General features: G+C 47.1%; 1 protein-coding gene across 1 annotated transcript in view; it reads right to left on the minus strand.

Annotated features, from left to right (window-relative positions):
* mei4 (meiosis-specific, MEI4 homolog (S. cerevisiae)) overlaps positions 1–24138 on the minus strand; it is a 356624-nt gene that overhangs the window by 90095 nt on the left and 242391 nt on the right. The window contains exon 3 of the mRNA XM_072503353.1: positions 13690–13821. Within this exon, the coding sequence (XP_072359454.1) occupies positions 13690–13821 (132 nt within the window). The remainder of the gene's footprint in view (positions 1–13689; positions 13822–24138) is intronic.

Here is a 24138-nt window from a genome sequence, read left to right on the forward strand (position 1 = left end):
GGGAAGAATGAAGAAGAACATATCTGCACCCTAGATGCCACACGCCAGAGATTGAAAGATTATGGATTGAGTGTCCAAAAAGGTAAAAGTGAATTTTTCCAATCTTCAAATGAATATATGGGTCATGTCATCGACCCCAAAGGATTGCATAAGTTGCCTTCGAAAGTCAAAGCCATTACTGAGGCACCCACACCTCAAAATGTCAACCAACTTCAATCTTTCTTGGGCTTAATAAATTACTGTGTAATAGTTGTACTTAACCTGTCGGCTATTCTAAAAGCCTTGCACAATCTACTGTGTCAAAATAAAAAGTGAAAATGGAGGGGGTTCAGTGTGATATAGAGCATTCATGCAAGCCAAAGAGGCACTACTCAAATCAGAAGTCCTGACACATTTTGATCCAAATTTACCTCTGCAACTGGCATGCAACACATCACCTTATGGGTGTTTTGTTATGCTCTTCACATAGCATAAGCTGCTTCCTTGATGTGCACTCTGACAGAGGAAGGTTCAGACTTGGAGATAGCTTTAACACATTTATTTAACTGTTAACAATTCTCCTACTTGGATTCAGCTTTCCTATTAATCCTGCTATAGCTTCTCAGACTAACTAACCCGTCTGCTACAATCCACGTGGTGGGTGTGATGTGTTTCAAATCAACCCTGTCTGTACTCATTAAGTGTCTCCACTGGAAAGGGGATGATCATGTGTGCTGTGTCCTTATATATGGGTTGGTGTAATGCCCCCCTGTGGTAGTGTCACCTCTGTGTGTGTCGTGACTGTCCATTGGTCGTGTCCTACCTTACTGACCTATTGGTTGAATGTCTGTGTGTCATATCTATGGTGCTCCCTCTGGTGCCTAGCTAGGTGTAGTGTGTTTACATTAACCCCTTGTGTATTTACAGTGATGCATATCACCACATCCCCCCTTTTTTCGTGTTACATATTTTCTGTACAGTGTTAAAGAAAATTGAACAAAATAGGTAGATAAGTGATGACATGTACAAATCATGATGAGTGATGATTACACAATAAGTCCAAATCATATGCATGAGTCCAAAGTTCAGTAATTAATATGGTTGAGTGGCTTTCTTGTTTGGTTGGTGAGTAGGTGATGTTGATGGTGGCATTGCTTTGTAAACACTGTCAGTGTCCCTGTGCTTACGGAACCAAGAAGTGGTCAAATCACTTTGTTGTCTGAGGTGGACTCTTTCTTTCTTTCAATGCTTGTGGTGGTAATTCTTGATGGCATCTGTCCTGAAAGCCAGGTTGCCTGTTGGTAGTGCAGCAAACGTGAATTGTTAAGATGCATCGTCCTGCCATGGTATGTCATTGCACTGAGCTGAGCAGTAACAGTGTCCCGCATTTGCAGAGTTGTACCATGTCGTACCAGTCGTAGTTCCATTGGTGTTGTTTTTGTTGTGCTTGTTGTCGACGTTGCTGCCTTTGGTACGCGTCTGGTTATTGTCTTTGATGTGGTTTTTGTGTTGGTTGGTTTTGTTGTCGTGTTTGCTGCGCTCAAGGACCACAATCTGTGGATAATACAAGTCCTTCACACAGTTACTCATGTCAGCGTCCTTTGTGGCATCTGCTGTTTCCATGAGCGTGCCGTCACTGAGTTTGCGGCACTTCCCGTCTGGAGTCATGTCTGGCTTACTTGAATCAGCTTTGGCTTGTCAATGCTCCCCGTCTGGAGTCTGGTCTGTTTTACATGAGTCAGTTATGGCTTGTCGACGCTCCCCGTATGGAGTCTGGTCTGTTTCATCTGAGTTAGTTTTGGCTTGTCGATGCTACCCGCCTGGAGCCCTTTCTGGTTCACCTGAATCAGCTTTAGTTTCTTGACGCTCCCCGTCCAGAGTCATTGCAGGTTCACTTGAGCCAGCTGAGATTTATTGATGCTCCCCGTCCGGAGTAATTTCAGGTTCACTTGAATCTTCGGAAGTTTCGTGATGCTCCCTGTCTGGAGTCAAAACATTCAGGAATGCATTTGCTTGTGGAGAGGCACGAGCGAATGAGGTTTGAAGTAACGCGGTGTCACCGGAGTCACCAGTAGTCTCACTGTGATTGTCGAGTGCCTTTGTACATTCTAGCTGAGGTCTGTCACATTGCACATCTGGTATGGGAAGTGGGATGCCGTCGTCACTTGTCGCACATACAGTGGGTAGAGCCTCAGTGTCTTCTTGCTTTGCACTTGAGCGTGGTAGACTGTCGTAGTTTGCTTGCTGTACACTTGAGTGTGGCAGACTGTCATAGTCTTTCTGTTGTTCACTTGAGCGTGGCAGACCTGCATCGTCTGCTGCTGGTTGCTCAGAGGAGGTTGCTAGACCCTCATGGTCTTGTTCATGCAAGGACAGCGCTCTAGAGTCTTGCGTTCCTTTCATCGTGGAGTCTGTCCACGAGCTCGCTGTGGAGGCTTGTGACAGTCCCTCTGTGGAGTGTTGCAGCGTTCCCGGTGTGGAATCGTGCATTGGTCTCGCTGTGGAGACTGTCATTACTTCTTGTTCATGCAAGGACTGCGCTCTAGAGTCTTGCGTTGCTTCTATCGTGGAGTCTGTCCACGAGCTCGCTGTGGAGGCTTGCGTCACTGGAGTCACATTCTGTGTGGAGACGTGCAGTTGTCTCGCTGTGGAGTCTTTCATCGTTTTCTGTGTGGAGGCTGGGACCCTTCGTGATGCGTGGACCACTCTCTGTGTGGCAGCAGCCCGCTCTCTGTGGGCTTGTACTGCTCTCTGTCTCTTGGCGTCAGGCCGCAGCATCATCCTGCACTCACGAGTCGGGATGTCATATATGCTGGGCTGAGGATTCCCCAATCCGAAGAACTCGTCGTCGAGGTCTTCAATGTACAACACCTCTAGTTGCGGTTCGGATTTGGTACTGGGGTAGCCACCTCCCAAGATGAAATCTTCGTCTAAGTTGTTGTCTTCCAAGACCATATCATCTTCTAGGGCGGCGTTTACTGCATGTTGCAGGGTTCTGTGGAGGTTACTTTCAGCTGCTGGTCGAATTTCACGCATTGTGCTGTCGTTCCAGGTGAAAGAATCTTGTTTTGAGGCTTTACATTTTTTTTTTTCTTGTTTTGGGACATTTCCCCTTTAAGTGGGCATGGTCCGGGACCTCTGACGTCACGACGCTTGTGACGTAGAGCGTAGGAAGCGATTGCGCAAGCGCAGATTGCTGTTCCTTTACTTTGCGCATTTCTCTCAACTGCGCATGTGCGGCATCTTTTCTTAGATGGCCGGCAATCAAAATTGTCGTTCGTTGCTCCGGTACCTCAGCCTCGTGGTTAGTATTGGCGCCTCTTTTACCATTTTCTGTTGGTTTCTTTGTGTTTTCTTCGCAGTATCGTTCAAACTTGTCTAGGACTGTCTGGAATTCACTCGTCTTGCCCTTTGGAGAGCTTGAATGTTTTGAAGATTTCTTCTGCTCTTGCACACACGATGGTGAGCAGAAGCTCTGTCTTTTCAGCATTGGCCACGTCTTGTAGATCGGCTGCTACCAGGAAGATCTCAAACCTTTGCCTGAATGTATGCCAGTTTGCACTGAGATTGCCGTGGCACCTGAGCCGCTGTGGAACTGGAATCTCGAACATCTTGCCTGGGTGCTTTTGCTGGTTGTCACTGTTGCTGAGTTGAAACTATATGGATTTAAACAGTCACTCACTGGTACCATGTTTTGTTATGCTCTTGACGTTGCATAAGCTGCTTCCTTGATGTGCACTCTGACAAAAGAAGGTTCAGACTTGGAGATGGCTTTAACACGTTTATTTAACTGTTAACAATTCTCCTACTAGGAGAAGTTGGGAGAGGAGATTGAGGAAGGGACGTGGGCAGATGCCCTAGGGTGTGTGAACTCTTCCTCATCGTGAGCGAGGCTCAGCCTCATACAGTTTAAAGTGCTGCACAGGGCACACACGATCGGGACAAGGATGAGCCGTTTCTTTTGGGGTGAGGACAGATGTGTTAGGTGCTCAGGGAGCCCAGCAAATCACACCCATATGTTCTGGGCGTGCCCAGCGCTGGAGGAATTTTGGAAGGGCGTAGCGAGGACGGTGTCGAGGGTGGTAGGATCTAGGGTCAAACCGGGCTGGGGGCTCGCAATATTTGGGGTCGCAGAGGAGCCGGGAGTGCAGGAGGCGAAAGAGGCCTGTATTCTGGCCTTTGCGTCCCTGGTAGCCCGGCGAAGGATTCTTCTTCAGTGTTAAGGATGCGAGGCACCCAAGCGTGGAATCCTGGATCAACGATATGGCGGGGTTTATTAAGTTGGAGAGGGTGAAATTCGCCTTGAGAGGGTCGGTACAAGGGTTCTTTAGGCGGTGGCAACCGTTCTTAGACTTCCTGGCAGAACGGTAGACATTGGTCAATGGCAGCAGCAACTCGGGGGGGGGGGTTTACTTTACTTTATTTTTATTTTTGTTTTCGCTATTTACATTGGAGGGTCTGAGGAGGTGTATATACCTGTTGTGTCAAGTCGGGGTGTCAATGTTAATTTATTATTTATGTACGGGGGGAGGGGGGTATGGAGGGTTGCTTTTCTAGACTGTGTTTTGTACTTAACCCTGTTGGGTTCCTTTTTCATTTTGTTGTTGATATTTTATGAAAACCTTAATAAAAAAATTATTTGTAAAGATAAAAAAAAAAACAATTCTCCTACTTGGATTCAGCTTTCCTATTAATCCTGCTATAGCTTCTCAGACTAACTAACCAGTCTGCTACAATCCACGTGGTGGGTGTGATGTGTTTCAAATCAACCCTGTCTGTACTCATTAAGTGTCTCCACTGGAAAGAGGAAGATCATGTGTGCTGTGTCCTTATATATGGGTTGGTGTAATGCCCCCCTGTGGTAGTGTCACCTCTGTGTGTGTCGTGACTGTCCATTGGTCGTGTCCTACCTTACTGACCTATTGGTTGAATGTTTGTGTGTCATGTCTATGGTGCTCCCTCTGGTGCCTAGCTAGGTGTAGTGTGTTCACATTAACCCCTTGTGTATTTACAGTGATGCATATCACCACAATGGGGTTGGGGTAGTGGTTTCCCACATAATGCTCACGGGTGAAGAGAGGCCTAAGCCTTTGCATCGAATACCTTAAATAAAGCCGAAAGCAATTATGCGCAGATAGAGAAAGAAGCCCTATGAACAATTTTTTGGAATAAAACGGTTTTACTAATTTCTGTATGGGAGGAAATTCATTTTATTGACGGACTATTGTCCACTAATGATATTTGGACCTCATACCGGGATTCCATCACTGACAGCGAGCAGAATGCAGAGGTGCGCATTTCACTTTTCAGCACACACATACACAATCAATTATCGTCAGTTAAACCTGTTATTCCACCCTATGCATGCAGCGCTGGGCTCATCTGTAATACCTTCTCTTATAGTTATTGCTCAGCACATGCAGGTGGGCAAACTCATCTAGCCTGCATTGTTTTTAAATAATCAGTGTCAGCAGCTAATATTTTTTAAGTGGACATCCCTTGCTTCAGAGCAGTAGTCTGATCATACATTTTGTCATCTGAGAGTCAGTGTATCGAATTAAATTTGTGATGCACAACAATAGTTTTCAATAGATTAGGTAAAATTCAGATTAACATTGCACATTTTTAGACAATGATCCTACATTTATCAGGATGCATAATAAACAGTGGGTAGCACCGTTGCTTCACAGCTCCAAGGTCCCAGGTTCGATTCCCAGCTTGGGTCACTGTCTGTGTGGAGTCTGCACGTTCTCACTGTGTCTGCGTGGGTTTCCTCCGGGTGCTCCGGTTTCCTCCCACAAGACCCAAAAGATGTGCTGTTAGGTGAAATGGACATTCTGAATTCTCCCCGTGTACCCAAACAGGTGCCGGAATGTGGCGACTCGGGGCTTTTCAGAGTAACTTCATTGCAGTGTAAATATAAGCTTACTTGTGACAATAAGGATTATTATTATTAGATGGACTCTCCCTACTCCACTTACCAAATAGTTTGTCGATAAGCAGTTTGTGTGGAAACATTTTCCACTTTCGGAAAGTAGATAGCACTGCTGTAAGGTGAAGCATACCCAAAGTGATTCAGTACTGTTAGAGGTTCTGGACTGTGCGGTCAAAGATCCCGAGCAAAATTGGGCAATAAGACATTGAATGAATATTTTGTGCCGGCTTTCACAATAGAAGATACAGGTTATGTACCAGAACATGGAGGGTAACTTGGGGGCTAAGACGTCTGAGGAAATTAAAGTAATTAATAGCAGAAGAAAAAAGCGTCGGAGAAACTTTAAGGGGCCAAAATCCAAAAAATCTCCAGGAATTGGGACCTTACATTCCAGGGTTCTAAAAGAGATAGATCCAGAGATAGTAGATGTTGTGGTTATAATTTTCCAACATTTCCTAGATTCTAGAATGGTCCCACTGGATTGAAATTTAACAACTGCAACACTGCCACTGAAGAAAGGAGCGATAGAGAAGTAAGGAAGTGTTAAAAAGGAATCTGGAAAATCACTGAATGATCAGACAAAGACGACATGGTTTTAAAAATGGGAAATTGTGTTGGACACATTTATTAGAGGTTTTTTGAAAACAATTAGACCATAAGACATAGGAGCGGAAGTAAGGCCATTCGGCCCATCGAGTTCACTCCACCATTCAATCATGGCTGATTTCAACTCCATTTACCCGCTCTCTCTCCATAGCCCTTAATTCCTTGAGAAATCAAGAATTTATCAACTTCTGTCTTAAAGACACTCAACGTCGCGCCTCCACCGCCCTCTGTGACAATGAATTCCACAGACCCACCACTCTCTGGCTGAAGAAATTTCTCCTCATCTCTGTTCTAAAGTGACTCCCTTTCATTCTAAGGCTGTGCCCCCGGGTCCTAGTCTCCCCTGCTAATGGAAACAACTTCCCTACGTCCACCCTATCTAAGCCATTCATTATCTTGTAAATTTCTGTTAGATCTCCCCTCAACCTCCTAAACTCAAATTAATATAATCCCAGGATCCTCAGACTGTAGATAAAGGGGGGACAGTAGATGTAGTATACTTGGATTTCCAAAAAGGCCACATTAGGTGGCGCACAAATGGTTAATACGTAAAATAAAGGGATTAATCAGAATATAATTGACAGAATATAATCTCATCAATTTGCCGAGGATATATGTTTTCTTCCCCAAGGTGGAGCACAGATTTAAGCCAAGAATCCTCATGATTGTTATCGGAGCGTCTACCAAAACTGCAAAGGTTGTTTCATATACTTTTGTTGTGAGACCCTGGCTGCTGTGTCCCTGTAGGTAAGTTATAAGCACCAATATCCTTCTTATTCACACCACATAGGCCTCCACTTTCAGCCATGGTATTGAAATTGGTGGCAGACCTCCAATAACTGATATAATGACTTTTGTGAAGCAGCTTCAGTCTATTGGGGGGGGGGTGTTGCCATTTGGCCTGCGATTTCCTCATTTCTCAGTCCATTGTGTGCCGATGAGATTAATGGCAGGTAAGTGGGGAGAATTTGTCAGGAGGCCAAAAAATTGGTTTCACGCCGGTGTGAAATTACAGCGGGATCTTCCAATGCTGCCCGCCACGGTGGTTTGGGATCCTGTTGGAGGTCAGCGTGAAACAGATTGGGAGGTAGATGAAGGTCCAAGTGGAATTTTTACCCCCATGCCTGCTTACCCATGATGCCAGCAGGCAAACACGCTGGTGCCGAACATGACTGGACATGCAAACCGACATGCAACCGACATGCAAAAGTCGGAACCTACCTGAAGAAGGCCTGCGGCTGCCTCCAGAGTTCGGAATAGAAGCCTCCAGTTACCATGGAACACTGCATGCAACACTAGGTGGTGGAAATGTCTATCAGGTGTTTCTTCCAGCTTCCGTGTCTTTTCGGTAGTCCATCTTCCAGCCTCAGTGTTTCTGGAGGTTCCATTTCTTTCTTCAGGAGGTCCTGGAATTGGACCTCCAGGAACACTGAAGCTTTCTTTCTTAAATGATGGGTCAGTGATGTCAGGCACCTTTTCAATTGAGCACCCCAGGTATGACAGCAGGTTGCATGTCATCAAACCCACCCTGTCACGGGAGATGGTGCAAAACCCCCATATGCATAGTTAATTACGCCAGGGATGAAAGATATGGCATGGTTTACTGTCACCCTCCGCAGGGGGAAATACTCTCTGTCCCCAACCCTCCACGGGTCTAAGTCCCAGAGGGGAGAATTCTGCCCCACATCTCAGTTCTTTTCCTCCGAATTGTAAAGGTCTTTGCTCTGGCGGCTACACATTAGTGCTCCATTTTCAGACTCTAGCTTACTCCCTAACCCAACTGTGATGCAATTTTCTGCATTGGTGCTTGGCAGTGATGTAATGTGTGATGGTGCTATCTCAGAAATATTTCCTCGTCTGAATTATCTTCTTCAAGGAAGCTGTGATTGTGCAGATGGATTTGGAAGAAAGAGAGAAAAGACAAGAGTTAGTGAGGTACAGAGAGGCTGGACTGAAGGAGGTGATAGCCATCACATAGCAGCTTGATATAGTCATATTGAATGATTTTAAGATTGATCGTGATTCATCAAGAGGTGCAACTAGTAACCAGAAGATTTGATCACAAAAGTCTTCAGCTGGAAATCTCATATTCTGACAACTTTAGAGGAGACACAGATTTCCAATGCTTGCTGTTTCAGGTGTGACAGCACAATGAGCTGGGTCATCCTCCCCAGTCTAATGACTCTTCTGCTGCAGTGAACGTTTGTTCTACGGAGAGACAGGGAAAGGGTTCCGAACAGTCTCCTGGAAAAAGGAGAGTGATATGTGGAACTTCGGCTTGATGCGCAGACACTAAAAGGGAGAAGGAGAAAGAAGTAATCAAGATGCGGAAGCGTCAAATTGAAAGCTGGATGTGGAACGTAATGAGGAAGTGATGAAAACAGGTGGCGAGTGTCAAAAAGTTGGCAAGTAAGGCGATATTTGTTCTAATAATTGCTGAGTTGGGAACAAAAAAACAATGAGTATGTATTTACAATAAGAAAGTAAAATGGTGAATGAAGGGTATATTAAAAGAAATGGAATTGTGGTAGAGGAGGAGGAAGATCTTACAAAGCATTGTTGAAAAATGAAGAGTTACACTCATCCTTCTTACTGTTGAGAAATCATAGAAGCAGTTCCTGCACTGACCGCATGTGTTGGGGCGATGTTCTTGGAGCCAGAAATCTGAGCAATGCTTCCCCATATCTGGTGGGTTCAATGTTTCTGGATCCTCATGCCACTGGTTGGAAAGAGAACTTTATTCTTCACATTAACCTTTTTGAGCAGGACCTCAGGGAAGTCTCAGAGAACCTAAGAGGGATGTGGGAGAAGGGGGGGGGGCAATTTTCTGTGATTAATGTATGAGCAATTTGATTTTCCAGCAAATAAACTGCAATAACTAGCCGAAACAGGTGAATTCCTGCACAAATGGCCCTGTCAAGAAATTGGGGTAGAGGGGTGGGGCAGGGGTTGGATGGGAGGGAGAATAGTGGTGGGTGGGACAGCGTTTCTTGATGTTTCAGTGGATTGGATACAAACATTGCCTTTGAAATTTTAATGTGACATATGAGTTAAGATACCTCAGGCCAGCTTTCTAGAGAATTGAGAAAAACTTTCCGCGCAATGGTTAGGATCTGGAATGCACTGCCTGAGGGTGTGGCGGAGGCCGGGTGTATCGAGGTTATCAAAAGGGTCTGGGTCCTTAACAGAAAAGTATCAATATTGCAGGGCTACAGAGAAAAGGCTAGGTAATGGCACTGGTAAATTGCTTCCTCATAAGACTATAAGAAAAAGGAACAGGAGTCGGCTGTTCAGCCCCTCGAGACGGCTCCGTCATTCAATAGGATTTAGATTTGCTTTATTGTCACGTGCATCGAGTTACAGTGAAAAGATTTGTTCTGCATACTGTCCAGACAGATCGTTCCATACACAGAGGACATACATAAATACACAATGTAAGTACATAGACACATGCATTAGGTGAAGCATACTGGAGTGCAGTTCTACTCAGTAGAGAAGATGTGTGGAGAGATCAGATCCGTCCATAAGAGAGTTATTCAGGAGTCTGGTAACAGTGGGGAAGAAGCTGTTTTTGAATCTGTTAGTGCGTGTTCTCAGACTTTTTATCTCCTACCCGATGGAAGAAGTTGGAAGAGTGAATAACCCTGGTGGGGGGGGGGGGGGGGGGGGGGGGGGGTCTTTGATTATGCTGCCCGTTTTCCCAAGGCAGTGTAAGGTGTAGACAGGGTCAATGGATGGGAGGCAGGTTTGTGTGATGGACTGGGCTATGTTCACGATTCTCTGTACTCTCTTATGGTCCTGGGCCGAGCAGTTGCCATACCAGGCTGTGATACAGCCAGAGAGGATGCTTTCTATGGTGCACTTGTAAAAATTGGTAAGAGTCAATATGGACGTGCCGAATTTCCTTAGTTTCCTGAGAAAGTATTGGCGCTGTTTAACTTTCTTGGTCGTAACGTCGATGTGGGTGGACCAGGACATTTTGCTGTTGATGTGCTCACCTAGGAATTTGAAGCTGTCAACCATCTCCACTTCAGCTCCATTGGGGTGTTTACAATACTTTGCTTCCTGAAGTCAATGACCAACTCTTTAGTTTTGCTGACGTTGAGGGTGAGATTGTTGTTGTTACACCACTCCACTAGGTTCTTTATCTCCCTTCTGTACTCTGACTCATTGATGTTCGAAATCCAACCCACTACGGCCATGTCATCAGCAAACTTGTAGATGGAGTTGGATCCAAATTATGCCACACAGTCCCATGTATAGGGCAGCATGGTAGCATAGTGGTTATCACAGTTACTTCACAGCTCCAGGGTCCCAGGTTCGATTCCTGGCTTGGGTCACTGTCTGTGCGGAGTCTGCACGTTCTCCCCGTGTGTGCGTGGGTTTCCTCCGGGTGCTCCAGTTTCCTCCCATAGTCCAAAGATGTGCAGGTTAGGTGGATTAGCCATTCTAAATTGCCCTTAGTGTCCAAAAAGGTTAGGTTGGGTTACGGGGATAAAGGGGGTAGGGTGGAGGCGTGGGGCTTAAGTAGGGCGCTCTTTCCAAGAGCCATGCAGACTCGATGGGCTGAATGGCCTACTTCAGCACTGTAAATTCTATGATAATTCTATGATATGGGGAGTACAGTAGGGGACAATGTATGCAGCCTTGCGGGGCCCTGGTATCCTGGAGGAGGTTGTTTATCCTTACTGATTGTGGTCTATGGGTCAGGAAGCCGAGGATCCAGTTGCAGAGGGAAGAGCCAAGTCCCAGGTTTTGGAGCTTTGTTATGAGTTTGGCTGGGATTATGATGTTGAAGGCGGAGCTGTAGTCAATGAATACCAGTCTGATGTATTGTCAAGGTGCTCTAGGGATGGTATAGGGCCAGGGAGATGGCATCTGCAGTGGACTGGTTGTGGTGGTATGTGAATTGCAGTGGAGTAAGGCATTCTGGGAGTATGGAATTGATTTGTCTCATGACCAACTACTCGAGGCACTTCATAATGATCGATGTCAAGGCCAAGGATCATGGCTAATCTCACGTCCACTTTCCCCATAACCCCGGATCTTTTCAATTATGTCACAGTCACCTTCCCGACTTTTTATACCTACATCGTCCTTCTCCATAGTGCACACAAATGCAAAATACTCATTTAATACCTCACTTACCATCTTTCAGCTCCACACCGACTGCCACTTTAGTCTACTCGCCACTCTCCTAATTTCTTTTTTAAGCACCCCTCTGCACTTTCTACACTCCACTAGGGCATCCACTATTTTGAGCTCCCTGTATCTGCCATAGCCTCACTGGTTCTCTGGAATTTTTGGTCCCACCATTCACCCTTACAGGAGCATGTTGGCCCGATACTCTTTCTATTTCCCTATTGAATGACTCCCACTTGATGTGGGAGTCCGCTTGATGTGGATTTTCCTAAGTCGCTGCTCCCAGTCCACTTTAACCAAATGCTGTTTTATTATATCAGAATTGGCTATCTCCCAATTTAGAGGCTTTATTTATGATCTGTCTTTGTCCTTCTCCATAACTACCTTAAATCTTACCGGTCACTCTCTTATGGTCTCATGGTCACTCTCACCGAAATGCTCTCCCACTGATACTTCCAACATCCACGATGGTTCATAAAGGTCCCCTGGATGCACTTTAAGAATTCTGTCCCCTTTTCACACTTTACCTATCCTAATTAATATTGGGGAAGTTGAAATCCCTTACTATTACAAAGAACAAAGAGAAGTACAGCCCTCCGAGCCTGTGCGACCATGCTGCCTGTCTGACCTAAAACCTTCGACACTTCCGTGGTCCGTATCCCTCTATTCCCATCCCATTCATGTATTTGTCAAGACGCCCCTTAAACGTCACTATCGTACCTGCTTCCACCACCTCCTCCAGCAACGAGTTCCAGGCACCCATTACCCTCTGTGTAAAAACCTTCCCTCGCACATCACCTCTAAACTTTGCCCCTCACACCCTAAGCCAATGTCCCCTAGTAATTGGCATAACAAGTATGATACCTTTGTCACTTCTGCAATGTGGGCCGACGTCCGAACCCTTTGCCCATCTCTCCAGACATCCCTCTCCCAGTGGCACTCACCACTGATCCAGCTGTGGACATGTCCCTGGAACTGTGACCCTCCCCTGGGTGTTCGAATGTTGGCTGCTGTGTGTGTGGGGTTGCTTCCCGCAGTGTTCAGGCACAGTGTCCATGCAACAAGGTGTGATTGGCAATGACTTCCACATGGTACATGGCCCATCTACCCACGGGAATCTACTTGGGTTGTGTGAAGTGCTCACCTAACCACGATTGCTAATTCCCTATTGGCAGTAGCCTTCAGCCGTGAGGCCTCGGCAATCAATGGGGGTTATGGGTGGCCAGTGGGGCAGACGGGCAGGGACAAGGGCCGCCCCTGGAATGGGTAGACATGATCCAGGGGTTGGTGTGGTGCTGCACACAGCCATCCGGTTGCCCCCCCCCCCCCCCCCCCCCCAAGTGCCTCCCCCTGTCCCCTGCCGAGCACTGGGGTGGCAAGCCAGTGCCCCCGGGCTCTTTGTCTGTGAGCAATTATGGGTACTCACCTCTTTGGACCCCCGCAGCAGCCCTTCTGCCAGGTTCACAATTTTGAATCTGCGCCAGCGTGACCACTTGCTGGGGAGGCCAATGAATGACAGGAGGCATTGGACATGAGGTGATGGTGATGGTATTTAATTCCTCCCCTGTATTCTTTACTATAATGGAATTTTCGAAGTATCTTCCACCATAAAGACTGATGCAAAATATTTGTTAAACTCCTCTTCCATTTCCTTGTTCCCCTAACTATCTCCCTAGATTCTATTTCCAAGGGGCCTATGTTCACTTTGACCTCTCCCTATCTTTTCATGTATTTAGTGAAGTTCTTATTGTCAGTTTTTATATTCCTCAACAGGCCTCCATGAACAACATGGTGGACTAAATGGCCTCCTTCTGTGCTATAAACATTTTATGATTCCAATTGAGCCAGTTTTGGATTCATCCTGCTATCCAAAACGTACCAAGGTTGGAATCAGGCAGTGAGTAATAGTCTTAGTTTAATAGCTATCTGATTTAAATCTAGTGGATAGCTTGGATCTAAGTGACAACTTGTTAAATGACAATGTATGAGAATGTTGATTAATCAGAGCAATAATGTGAATTCAGTACCTGACGTATCTTCCAGAGATAATCTATGAAGCGATTAATTCCCGAGAGAAGTTTGTCAAAAACTTGAGTGCTGACTGATGGGCATTGTCCAAGTATGATGAGAAGGTCAGCCAACAATTCCTGCTCCTGAAACTAAGCAGATAAACACATGAAACACTTGAATGATGTTCATCGGATTTGAAATGAACAAGAGAAGAATACAGATATGTAACACAAATTAAGAAATTGGCAGGGTTGTATGCAACAATTTAAAGATTTTGATTATACAGACCTATTGGCTGCAATTCTACCACCGGGTGAGACGGGTGCATTGCAGGGAAGACCCAAATCAGGCTTCAAGTCGGACGCAAGAGTCACTTGACCCGCGGCGCTCGGCATGTTGTGATTTAAATATACGTAGCCTATTTGAAACCGCATTCTCCCTACCGGGGAGTGACTGGCAAGGCCTCACCTGGGCGCCGATTAGTACTGGTTTCCACTTGCAGAGACCAGGCGTGATGGCTACTCTGGTGGTCGGGGACAGAGCAGGACTTGGGCACTCCCATTGGTACCCGGGCACTCTGGCAGCACCAACTTAGCACTGCGAGGATGCCAGCAGAATGCAAGGCAGACAGTTCCAGGGTGCCAGGTTGGCATTGCCAAGTGTCGGGGCTGAGGACGGGCATGCCCATGAAAGGGGCATGAGAGGGGTATGAAAGGGCTTCAGAAAAGTTGGTTTTACCCTGCCAAGCTCACCCAAAATGACACTTAGGGCATGATTCTCCGGCCTCATTGTGCTCTCGCTCGCGTTAAACGAGGCTGGTGAATAGAGGGAGAGGTCAAAAATGAGAACCGTGCCAGGCGACAAACAGTTTGCGATGCAACCAGCCCGTTCCCGTGGGGGAAATCGGGATCTCACCGTAGTGTGTTGAGAAACCAAAAAATCCATCATTTAAGCACTATTTCCATACAATTAACGGATGTCACCTCATGTCCAATGGCCTCCTGTCATTCAGTGGCCTCCCCAGCAAGTGGTCACGCTGGCGCAGATTCAAAATTGTGAACCTGGCAGAAGGGTTGCTGCGGGGGTCCAAAGAGGTGAGTACCCATAATTGCTCACAGGCAAAGAGCCCGGGGGCACTGGCTTGCCACCCCAGTGCTCGGCAGGGGACAGAGGGAGGCACTGGGGGGGGGGGGGGGGGGCAACCGGATGGCTGTGTGCAGCACCACACCAACCCCTGGATCATGTCTACCCATTCAAGGGGCGGCCCTTGTCCCTGCCTGTCTGCCCCACTGGCCACCCATAACCTCCATTGATTGCCGAGGCCTCTGGCCGTGCGGCTGAAGGCTACTGCCAATAGAGAATTAGCAATCGTGGTTAGGTGAGCACTTCACACAACCCAGTATTCACACAGGAAAAAGACAATATTGTCGAGGAGAATACTGAGATTCAGGCTACTAGACTAGAAGGGCTTGAGGTTCATAAGGAGGAGGTGTTAGCAATTCTGGAAAATGTGAAAATAGATAAGTCACCTGGGCCGGATGGGATTTATCCTAGGATTCTCTGGGAAGCTAGGGAGGAGGTTGCTGAGCCTTTGGCCTTGATCTTTAAGTCATCTTTGTCTACAGGAATAGTGCCAGAAGACTGGAGGATAGCAAATGTTGTCCCCTTGTTCAAGAAGGCGAGTAGAGATAACCCCGGTAACTATAGACCAGTGAGCCTTACTTCTGTTGTGGGAAAAATCTTGGAAAGGTTTATAAGAGATAGGATGTATAATCATCTGGAAAGGAATAATTTGATTAGAGATAGTCAACACGGTTTTGTGAAGGGTAGGTCGTGCCTCACAAACCTTATAGAGTTCTTTGAGAAGGTGACCAAACAGGTGGATGAGGGTAAAGCAGTTGATGTGGTGTATATGGATTTCAGTAAAGCGTTTGATAAGGTTCCCCATGGTAGGCTACTGCAGAAAATACGGAGGCATGGGATTCAGGGTGATTTAGCAGTTTGGATCAGAAATTGGCTAACTGGAAGAAGACAAAGGGTGGTGGTTGATGGGAAATGTTCACACTGGAGTCCAGTTACTAGTGGTGTACCACAAGGATCTGTTTTGGGGCCACTGCTGGTTGTCATTTTTATAAATGACCTGGAGGAGGGGGTAGAAGGATTGGTGAGTAAATTTGCAGATGACACTAAAGTCGGTGGAGTTGTGGACAGTGCGGAAGGATGTTACAAGTTACAGAGGGACATAGATAAGCTGCAGCGCTGGGCTGAGAGGTGGCAAATGGATTTTAATGCAGAAAAGTGTGAGGTGATTCATTTTGGAAGGAATAACAGGAAGACAGAGTACTGGGCTAATGGTAAGATTCTTGGCAGTGTGGATGAGCAGAGTACATAGATCCCTGAAAGTTGCCACCCAGGTTGAGAGGGTTGTTAAGAAGGCGTACGGTGTGTTAGCTTTTATTGGTAGAGGGATTGAGTTTAGGAGCCATGAGGTCATGTTGCAGCTATACAACACTCTGCTGCGGCCGCATTTGGAGTATTGCGTGCAATTCTGGTCGCCGCATTATAGGAAGGATCTGGAAGCATTGGAAAGGGTGCAGAGGAGATTTACCAGAATGTTGCCTGGTATGGAGGGGAGATTTTATGAGGAAAGACTGAGGGACTTGAGGCTGTTTTCATTAGAGAGAAGGTGACTTAATTGAGGCATACAAGATGATCAGAGGATTGGATAGGGTGGACAGTGAGAGCCTTTTTCCTCGGATGGTGATGTCTAGCACGAGGGGACATAGCTTTAAATTGAGGGGAGATAGATATAAGACAGATATCAGAGGTAGGTTCTTTACTCAGAGAGTAGTAAGGGCGTGGAATGCCCTGCCTGCAACAGTAGTGGACTCGTCAACACTAAGGACATTCAAATGGTCATTGGATAGACATATGGACAATAAGGGATTAGGGTACATGGGCTTTAGAGTGGTTTCACAGGTCGGCGCAACATCGAGGGCCGAAGGGCCTGTACTGCGCTGTAATGTTCTATGTTCTAAGTAGATTCCCGTGGGTAGATGGGCCATGTACCTCGTGGAAGTCATTGCCAATCACACCTTGTTGCATGGACACTGCCTGAACACTGCGGGAAGCAACCCCACACACACAGCAGCCAACATTCGAACACCCAGGGGATGGGTCACAGTTCCAGGGACATGTCCACAGCTGGAGGGTGGGTGAGTGCCACTGGGAGAGGGATGTCTGGAGAGATGGGCAAAGGGTTCGGACGTCGGCCCACATTGCAGAAGTGACAAAGGTATCATACTTGTTATGCCAATTACTAGGGGACATTGGCTTAGGGTGTGAGGGGCAAAGTTTAGAGGAGATGTGCGAGGGAAGGTTTTTACACAGAGGGTAATGGGTGCCTGGAACTCGTTGCTGGATGAGGTGGGGGAAGCAGGTATGATAGTGATGTTTAAGGGGCCTCTTGACAAATACATGAATGGGATGGGAATAGAGGGATACGGACCACGGAAGTGTCGAAGGTTTTAGGTCAGACAGGCAGCATGGTCGCACAGGCTCGGAGGGCTGTACTTCTCTTTGTTCTTTGTAATAGTAAGGGATTTCAACTTCCCCAATATTAATTAGGATAGGTAAAGTGTGAAAAGGGGACAGAATTCTTAAAGTGCATCCAGGGGACCTTTATGAACCATCGTGGATGTTGGAAGTATCAGTGGGAGAGCATTTCGGTGAGAGTGACCATGAGACCATAAGAGAGTGACCGGTAAGATTTAAGGTAGTTATGGAGAAGGACAAAGACAGATCATAAATAAAGCCTCTAAATTGGGAGATAGCCAATTCTGATATAATAAAACAGCATTTGGTTAAAGTGGACTGGGAGCAGCGACTTAGGAAAATCCACATCAAGCGGACTCCCACATCAAGTGGGAGTCATTCAATAGGGAAATAGAAAGAGTATAGGGCCAACATGCTCCTGTAAGGGTGAATGGTGGGACCAAAAATTCCAGAGAACCAGTGAGGCTATGGCAGATACAGGGAGCTCAAAATAGTGGATACCCTAGTGGAGTGTAGAAAGTGCAGGGGGGTGCTTAAAAAATAAATTAGGAGAGTGGCGAGCGGGCATGAAAAAATACTGGCAAGATGGTAACCAGAGAAAGAATAGGGCCCATTGTAGACTAAAGTGGCAGTCGGTGTGGAGCTGATAGATGGTAAGTGAGGTATTAAATGAGTATTTTACATTTGTGTGCACTATGGAGAAGGACGATGTAGGTATAGAAAGTAGGGAAGGTGACTGTGACATAATTGAACAGATCACCATTGAGAGAGAGAAGACGCTAGCGGTTTTAGCAGGCTTAAAACTGGATAAATCCCCAGGCCCAGAAAGATTTATCCTCGGCTGCTGTGTGACGCAAGGGAGGAGATTGCAGCAGCTCTAATGCTAATTTTCAAATCCCTTCCACAGGAGAAGTACCAGAGGACTGGAGGACAGCTAATGTTGTGCCCGTATTCAAGAAGAGAGGTAGGGAAAAACCCAGTAATTACAGGCTAACATCATGAAATGGAAATTAGAGCAAAAAGTTCTGAGGGTAGAATGAATTTCCACTCGGAGCGGCAAGGATTAGTCAACAACAGTCAGCATGGATTTGTCAGGGGGAGATCATGTCTGACAAATTTGATTGAATTTTCTGAGGAAGTGACTAGGTGTGTAGATGAGGGCAGTGCAGTGACAGATGGATTTGTTTATTGCCACATGTACCGAAGTACAGTGAAAAGTATTTTTCTGCATGTAGCTGAAACAGATCATTTAGTACACAAAAAGAAAATACACAATAGGGCAACACAAGGTACACAATATAAATACCTGATGTAGTCTACATGGACTTTAATAAACCTTTTAACAAGGTCCTGAATGGGAGACTGATCAAGAAGGTAAGAAACCCTTGAATCCAGGGCAATTTGGCAAATTGAATCCAAAATTGGCTTACTGGCAGGAGGCAGACGGTGATGGTGGAAGGTTGATTTTGTGACCGGAAACCTGAGTCTAGTGGTGTTCCACAGGGATAGCGAAGAGGAAAGCCTTAAGATTACAGGTTGATATAGACAGGCTGCTGAGATGGGCAGAGCAGTGGCAAATAGAATTTAACACTGAAAAATGTGAATTGATGCATTTTGCGAGGTCTAGCAATGCAAGGGAATACACAATGTGTGGTAGGACACTAGAAAGTAATGATGTGGAGATGCCGGCGTTGGACTGGGGTGAGCACAGTACGAAGTCTTACAACACCAGGTTAAAGTCCAACAGGTTTGTTTCGATGTCACTCCGATGTCAGCTCCGAAAGCTAGTGACATCGAAACAAACCTGTTAGACTTTAATCTGGTGTTGTAAGACTTCGTACTAGAAAGTAAAGAAGACCAGAGGGACCTTGGGGTCTTTGTTCAAAGATCTTTGAAGGCAGCAGAACAGACAGGTAAGGTGGTTAAGAAGGCACAAGGGATATGGGATTTATTTAGTAGAGGCACAGAATACAAGAGCAAGCAGGTCATGATGGAGCTGTAAATAAACGCATGTTCAGCCACAGCTAGAGTACTATGGGAAGTTGTGGTCACCGCACTATAGGAAGAGTGTGATTGCACTACAAAGGGTTGTTAGCACTCTTGTATGAGAATTCCAACAATTTACAATTCGTAAGACTGTGAAGGAAGACGATTAAACCACAGGGGTGATAGCACTAACCAATAGGTACCTTTTACGTTGAAACAAACTTCAATTTAAACACAGAATCAATCACATTAGTGACACAGCAATAGCTTTCCAATTAACAGTTCTTAAATAAAAGGAAAACAAAAACTTCAATTGACTATCTACACTTGCCATTGTATATTCCAATTATGCAACCCAATACAGTTCAAATGCCACTTATAAATAAAATTATCAATCAGGATTACTTGCTTCTCTTTGTAGACCTCTGCTGAGAATTCCTGACAGGACAAGCTTAAAATCCTTCTGTCTGGTCAGACTCAAATCCTATGGTAAACCGCAAAACTAGATACACATGGCTCTTCCCATTAATTACATCATCAGTATCCCGAACATGAGGCATTCTCCAGTCTCCTCCCATTACGATGACCCACGACCTGCTTAGCTAGAACTAAACAAAAATTATCTACACCTAGGCAAGCTCCTTACATAAATAATATTTCATTAGCCGTAACTCTGTAAACAAGTAAATAGTTAAAATAAACAATTATCTCACCTTTACAGACCCTTAATCACAGCTCTAGAAGCCATACTGCCTGAATGTATTTGAATCCAGGGTTTTTCATAGAATCATAGAATTTACAGTGCAGGAGCCCTTTCGGTCCATCAGGTCTGCACCGGTCCTTCGCAAGAGGACCCTACCTAAGCCCATACCTCCACCCTATCCCCACATCTCCACCCTATCCCCGTAACCACACCCAATCTTTTTTGAACAACAAGGGAAATTTAGATTGCCAATCCACCTAACCACCTAATCTTTGGACTGCGGGAGGAAATCGGAGCATCCGGAGGAAACCCACACAGACACGGGGAGAAAGTGCAGACTCTGCACAGACAGTGACCCAAACCGGGAATCGAATCTGGACCCCTGGAGCTGTGAAGCTACTGTGCTGCTCAAATAACATTATTACAACAAAATATAACATACATCATATAAAAATTTCCTATATTCATCAGAGGGTGGGGAGATTCACCTGCATGTTGCCTGAGGCTGGCTAGGCTTTGGTTGTTTTCCTTCAAGCAGAGAAGGCTGAGGGGGGACATGATTGAGGTGTACAAAATTATGAAGGACATAGATAGGATAGAAACTTTTTCCTTCAGTCGATGGGTCAATAACCAGGAGTAGATTTAAGGTAAAGGACAAATGATTTAGAGGGAATTTGAGGGAAAATATTTTCATCTGGAGTGTGGTGGGAATCTGGAATTCAATGCCTGAAATGGTGGTAGAGTGGGAACCATCACAACATTTAAGAAGCATTTAGATGAGTAATTGAAAAGACAGAGCATACAAAGCTGCAGGGCAAATTCTGGAACATGGGATCAAGATAGATAGGTGCTTGATGGCCGGCGCAGACCTGATGGATTGAAGGTCCTCTTTCCATGCTCTAAAGCTCTATGACTGCCTCCCTGACATCTACCGGTAGTTTATTACTTGTCTGTATCTCCTGGCCCCGGGGTACCTGTGTCTCCATGCTGGTGTCTGCTTCCATCCCCTATGAGGCTTCCCCCACAGGTGACCATGAGGTTGCTGCTGTCCTGATTCATGTGCCTGCATCTCTTACCCTCCCGGGTTTTCCTCCTTGCTGGAAGACCTTCTTTCAGAATGAATGATGCCCATGGCAGTTGAACACCATCTGGGTCATCATGATACCTGCTCTGGCAGCTTCCCACCGCACTGTCACAGGCTGCTCTCTGTGTACCCCCTGCCAGGAGCGGTCTCGACCCCAAATCAATGACTACCCAATTTTTTCCAGCCCACAAAGGATAAGATCTCACTTCACAGCTGCCGAGTGTCAATTGCTGCTGCCCTGTTGATGCTCTCTAAAAGCTGCCGAGGTGCCGTCGGCCCAAGTGCCCTGTACAGTTACTGTAAAATCTGAAGAGGCTCTCAAAATTATACTGTGTTATCTTATTAATCCTCCTCAGTGCAGCGAGAGAGCAGGACAGCATTTCCAAATGACGTCCTGGGGCGAGATTCTCCGACCTCCCGCCGGGTCAGAGAATCGCCGGGAGCTGGCGTGTATCCCGCCCCCGCCGGTTGCCGAATTCTCCGGCACCAGAGATTCGGCGGGGGCGGGAATCGTGCTGCGCCAGTTGGCGGGCCCCCCCCAGCGATTCTCCGGCCCGGATGGGCCGAAATCCCGCTGCTGGAATGCCTGTCCCGCCGGCGTGGATTAAACCACCTCTCTTACCGGCGGGACAAGGCAGCGCGGGTGGGCTCCGGGGTCCTGGGGGGAGCGCGGGGCGATCTGGCCCTGGGGGGGTGCCCCCACGGTGGCCTGGCCCGCGATCGGGGCCCACCTATCCGCGGGCGGGCCTGTGCCGTGGGGCACTCTTTTCCTTCCGCCTTCGCCATGGTCTCCACCATGGCGGAGGCGGAAGAGACCCCCTCCACTGTGCATGCGTGGGGATGCCGTAAGCGGCCGCTAACGCTCCCGCACATGCGCCGCCCGGCAATGTCATTTCTGCGCCAGCTGGCAGGGCACCAAAGGCCTTTCCCGCCAGCTGGCGGGGCATAAATCAGTCCGGCGCGGGCCTAGCCCCTCAAGGTTAGGGCTCGGCCCCCCAAGATGCGGAGGATTCCGCACCTTTGGGGCGGCGCGATGCCGGACTGATTTGCGCGTTTTTGGCGCCGGTCGGCGGACATCGCGCCAATTACGGAGAATTTTGCCCCTGATCTCTCAAGCTCCCGACTGATCCCCTGAACCCCCTCCAAGCCTCAACTCACTATAGGGGAGGTCCTGGTGCCCGCTGCACCCCCCACCCAAATCTGAGCAGTGCATCCCCCACCTCCTGGCCCGATCACCACCACACGGAAAATAACACCTTGGCACCACCAGCCTGGCACACTGACAGTGCCCCTGCCAGCTGTCAGTATCACCCAGGCTGGCACCCAGGTAGCACTGCTAGGATGCCACACTGCCCAGAGGGCAAGCACCTGGGGCCTCCGATCCCCTGGGAGACCCCCACAAGTGCCTTTCCATCTGGTGTCTATTTGTGGGGACCAGTACTGTAGAGCGCTTGCCCAAGGTCTCCGAGGCGAAATGGATAGATCCCACCGTCTTGGTTACCTCAGGGAACTGCATATTAGAGTGAGACTAGCTGTGGTTTTGCCAACATGCTGTGAGCTCAGAATGCAAAATATTGGACATCCAAAAGGTGCATGGGGAATGCCAGCAATGACTGACCTGTGCCTGTTTGTCGTGATGCAGGCAGCATGGAAACTTTGCACTGCCTGGTAATGGAATTGATAGTAACATGTAGGGGGTTTGACTTTTCCTGGATGAGGAGACCACAAGGTGTAAAACATGAAGTTAGGGGCCATGTTTAATTTGCAGCTTTTGCTTTTACCATCTCCACCTCAAGTGATCACCTTATGTCTCAATATGCTCACACAAACAGTGAACAAAGTTCTCGTGCTCGAGATCCGATTGTCCTGGAGAGAGACCCTGGGTGGGATTCTCCGTCGGCCGACGCCAGAATCGTGAAACGCGATTGGGTGGAGAATCGGTTCTGACGCTGACATCGTGGCAAGTGCCAATTTTGCGCCAAATTACCTCCATTGCCTCGACAGCGACGTCAATGCGTTCAAGAACGCACGAACAGTAAACACCTTTGGCATATCATTAGCAAGCCTGAACCGGTATTTCCAGGGTCTCCGCGATTCTCCGCCTCCAGTAGCCCGAATTCCCGATGGCGAAGTTCACGTGTGCTTTTCAAAATTGTGAAACAGGTACCGCGGGGGTACGGAAAGTGTCCAACATCTCCATAGTTTGCTGACAGCTGTGCCGCCTGCCAGGGCTGGGGTGAGTAGCGAGGAGTAGCCAGGAGGTGGGCTGTATCACCTGGCGCACCTTGGCAGTGCCAGGCTGGCACCCTGGTGGCACTGCCAAGGTGCACCATTATATTCTGGTTCGCCTCAGGAAACTAGCCGAGACCTGTCAGTTCGGCCTTACCCTGGGAGAAGTACTATTCGACCAATTAGTAGTATGTGGGATGCACGATGCGGCCACTCAAAGAAAACTACTAGCTGAAGCCATTTAGTCCTCCAAAGAGCTGTGGAAATTGCGGTATCTAGGGAAAGCGCCGAACAGGGAGTCCAAGCACTCCAGTGGATGTCAGGTTGGTAGTGGATCCCAAGAAATGTCAGGTTGGTAGTGGATCCCAAGAAATGGAATTTGTGGAATGTCTAAGAGATGGTTTTTTGGAGCAGCTAGTGACAGAGCCTACTAGGGAACAGGCAATTCTGGATTTGGTGATGTGTAATGAGGCAGACTTGATTAGGGAACTTAAGGTGAAGGAACCCTGAGGGAGCAGTGACCACAATATGATAGAATTTACCCTTCAGTTTGAGAGGGAGAAGCTGCAATCAGATGTAACGGTATTACAATTAAATAAGTGTAACTACAAAGACATGAGGGAAGAGCTGGCCAGAGTTGGTTAGAAAAGGAGCCTAGCTGGGAAGACAGTGGAACAGCAATGGCAGGGGTTTTGGGGGTTTATTAGGGAGGCACAACAGAAATTCATCCCAAGGAGGAGGAAACATGCTAAGGGGAGTTCAAGGCACCCATGGCTGACGAGGGATGTCAAGGACAGCATAAAGGCTAAAGAAAAAGCACACAAAGTGGCGAGGATTAGTGGGAAACCAGAGGATTGGGAAGCCTTTAAAAGCGAGCAGAGGACAACTAAAAAAAGCAATAAGGGGGGA

Source organism: Scyliorhinus torazame, chromosome 1 (genome assembly GCF_047496885.1).
Source record: "Scyliorhinus torazame isolate Kashiwa2021f chromosome 1, sScyTor2.1, whole genome shotgun sequence".
NCBI classification, from domain to species: domain Eukaryota; kingdom Metazoa; phylum Chordata; class Chondrichthyes; order Carcharhiniformes; family Scyliorhinidae; genus Scyliorhinus; species Scyliorhinus torazame.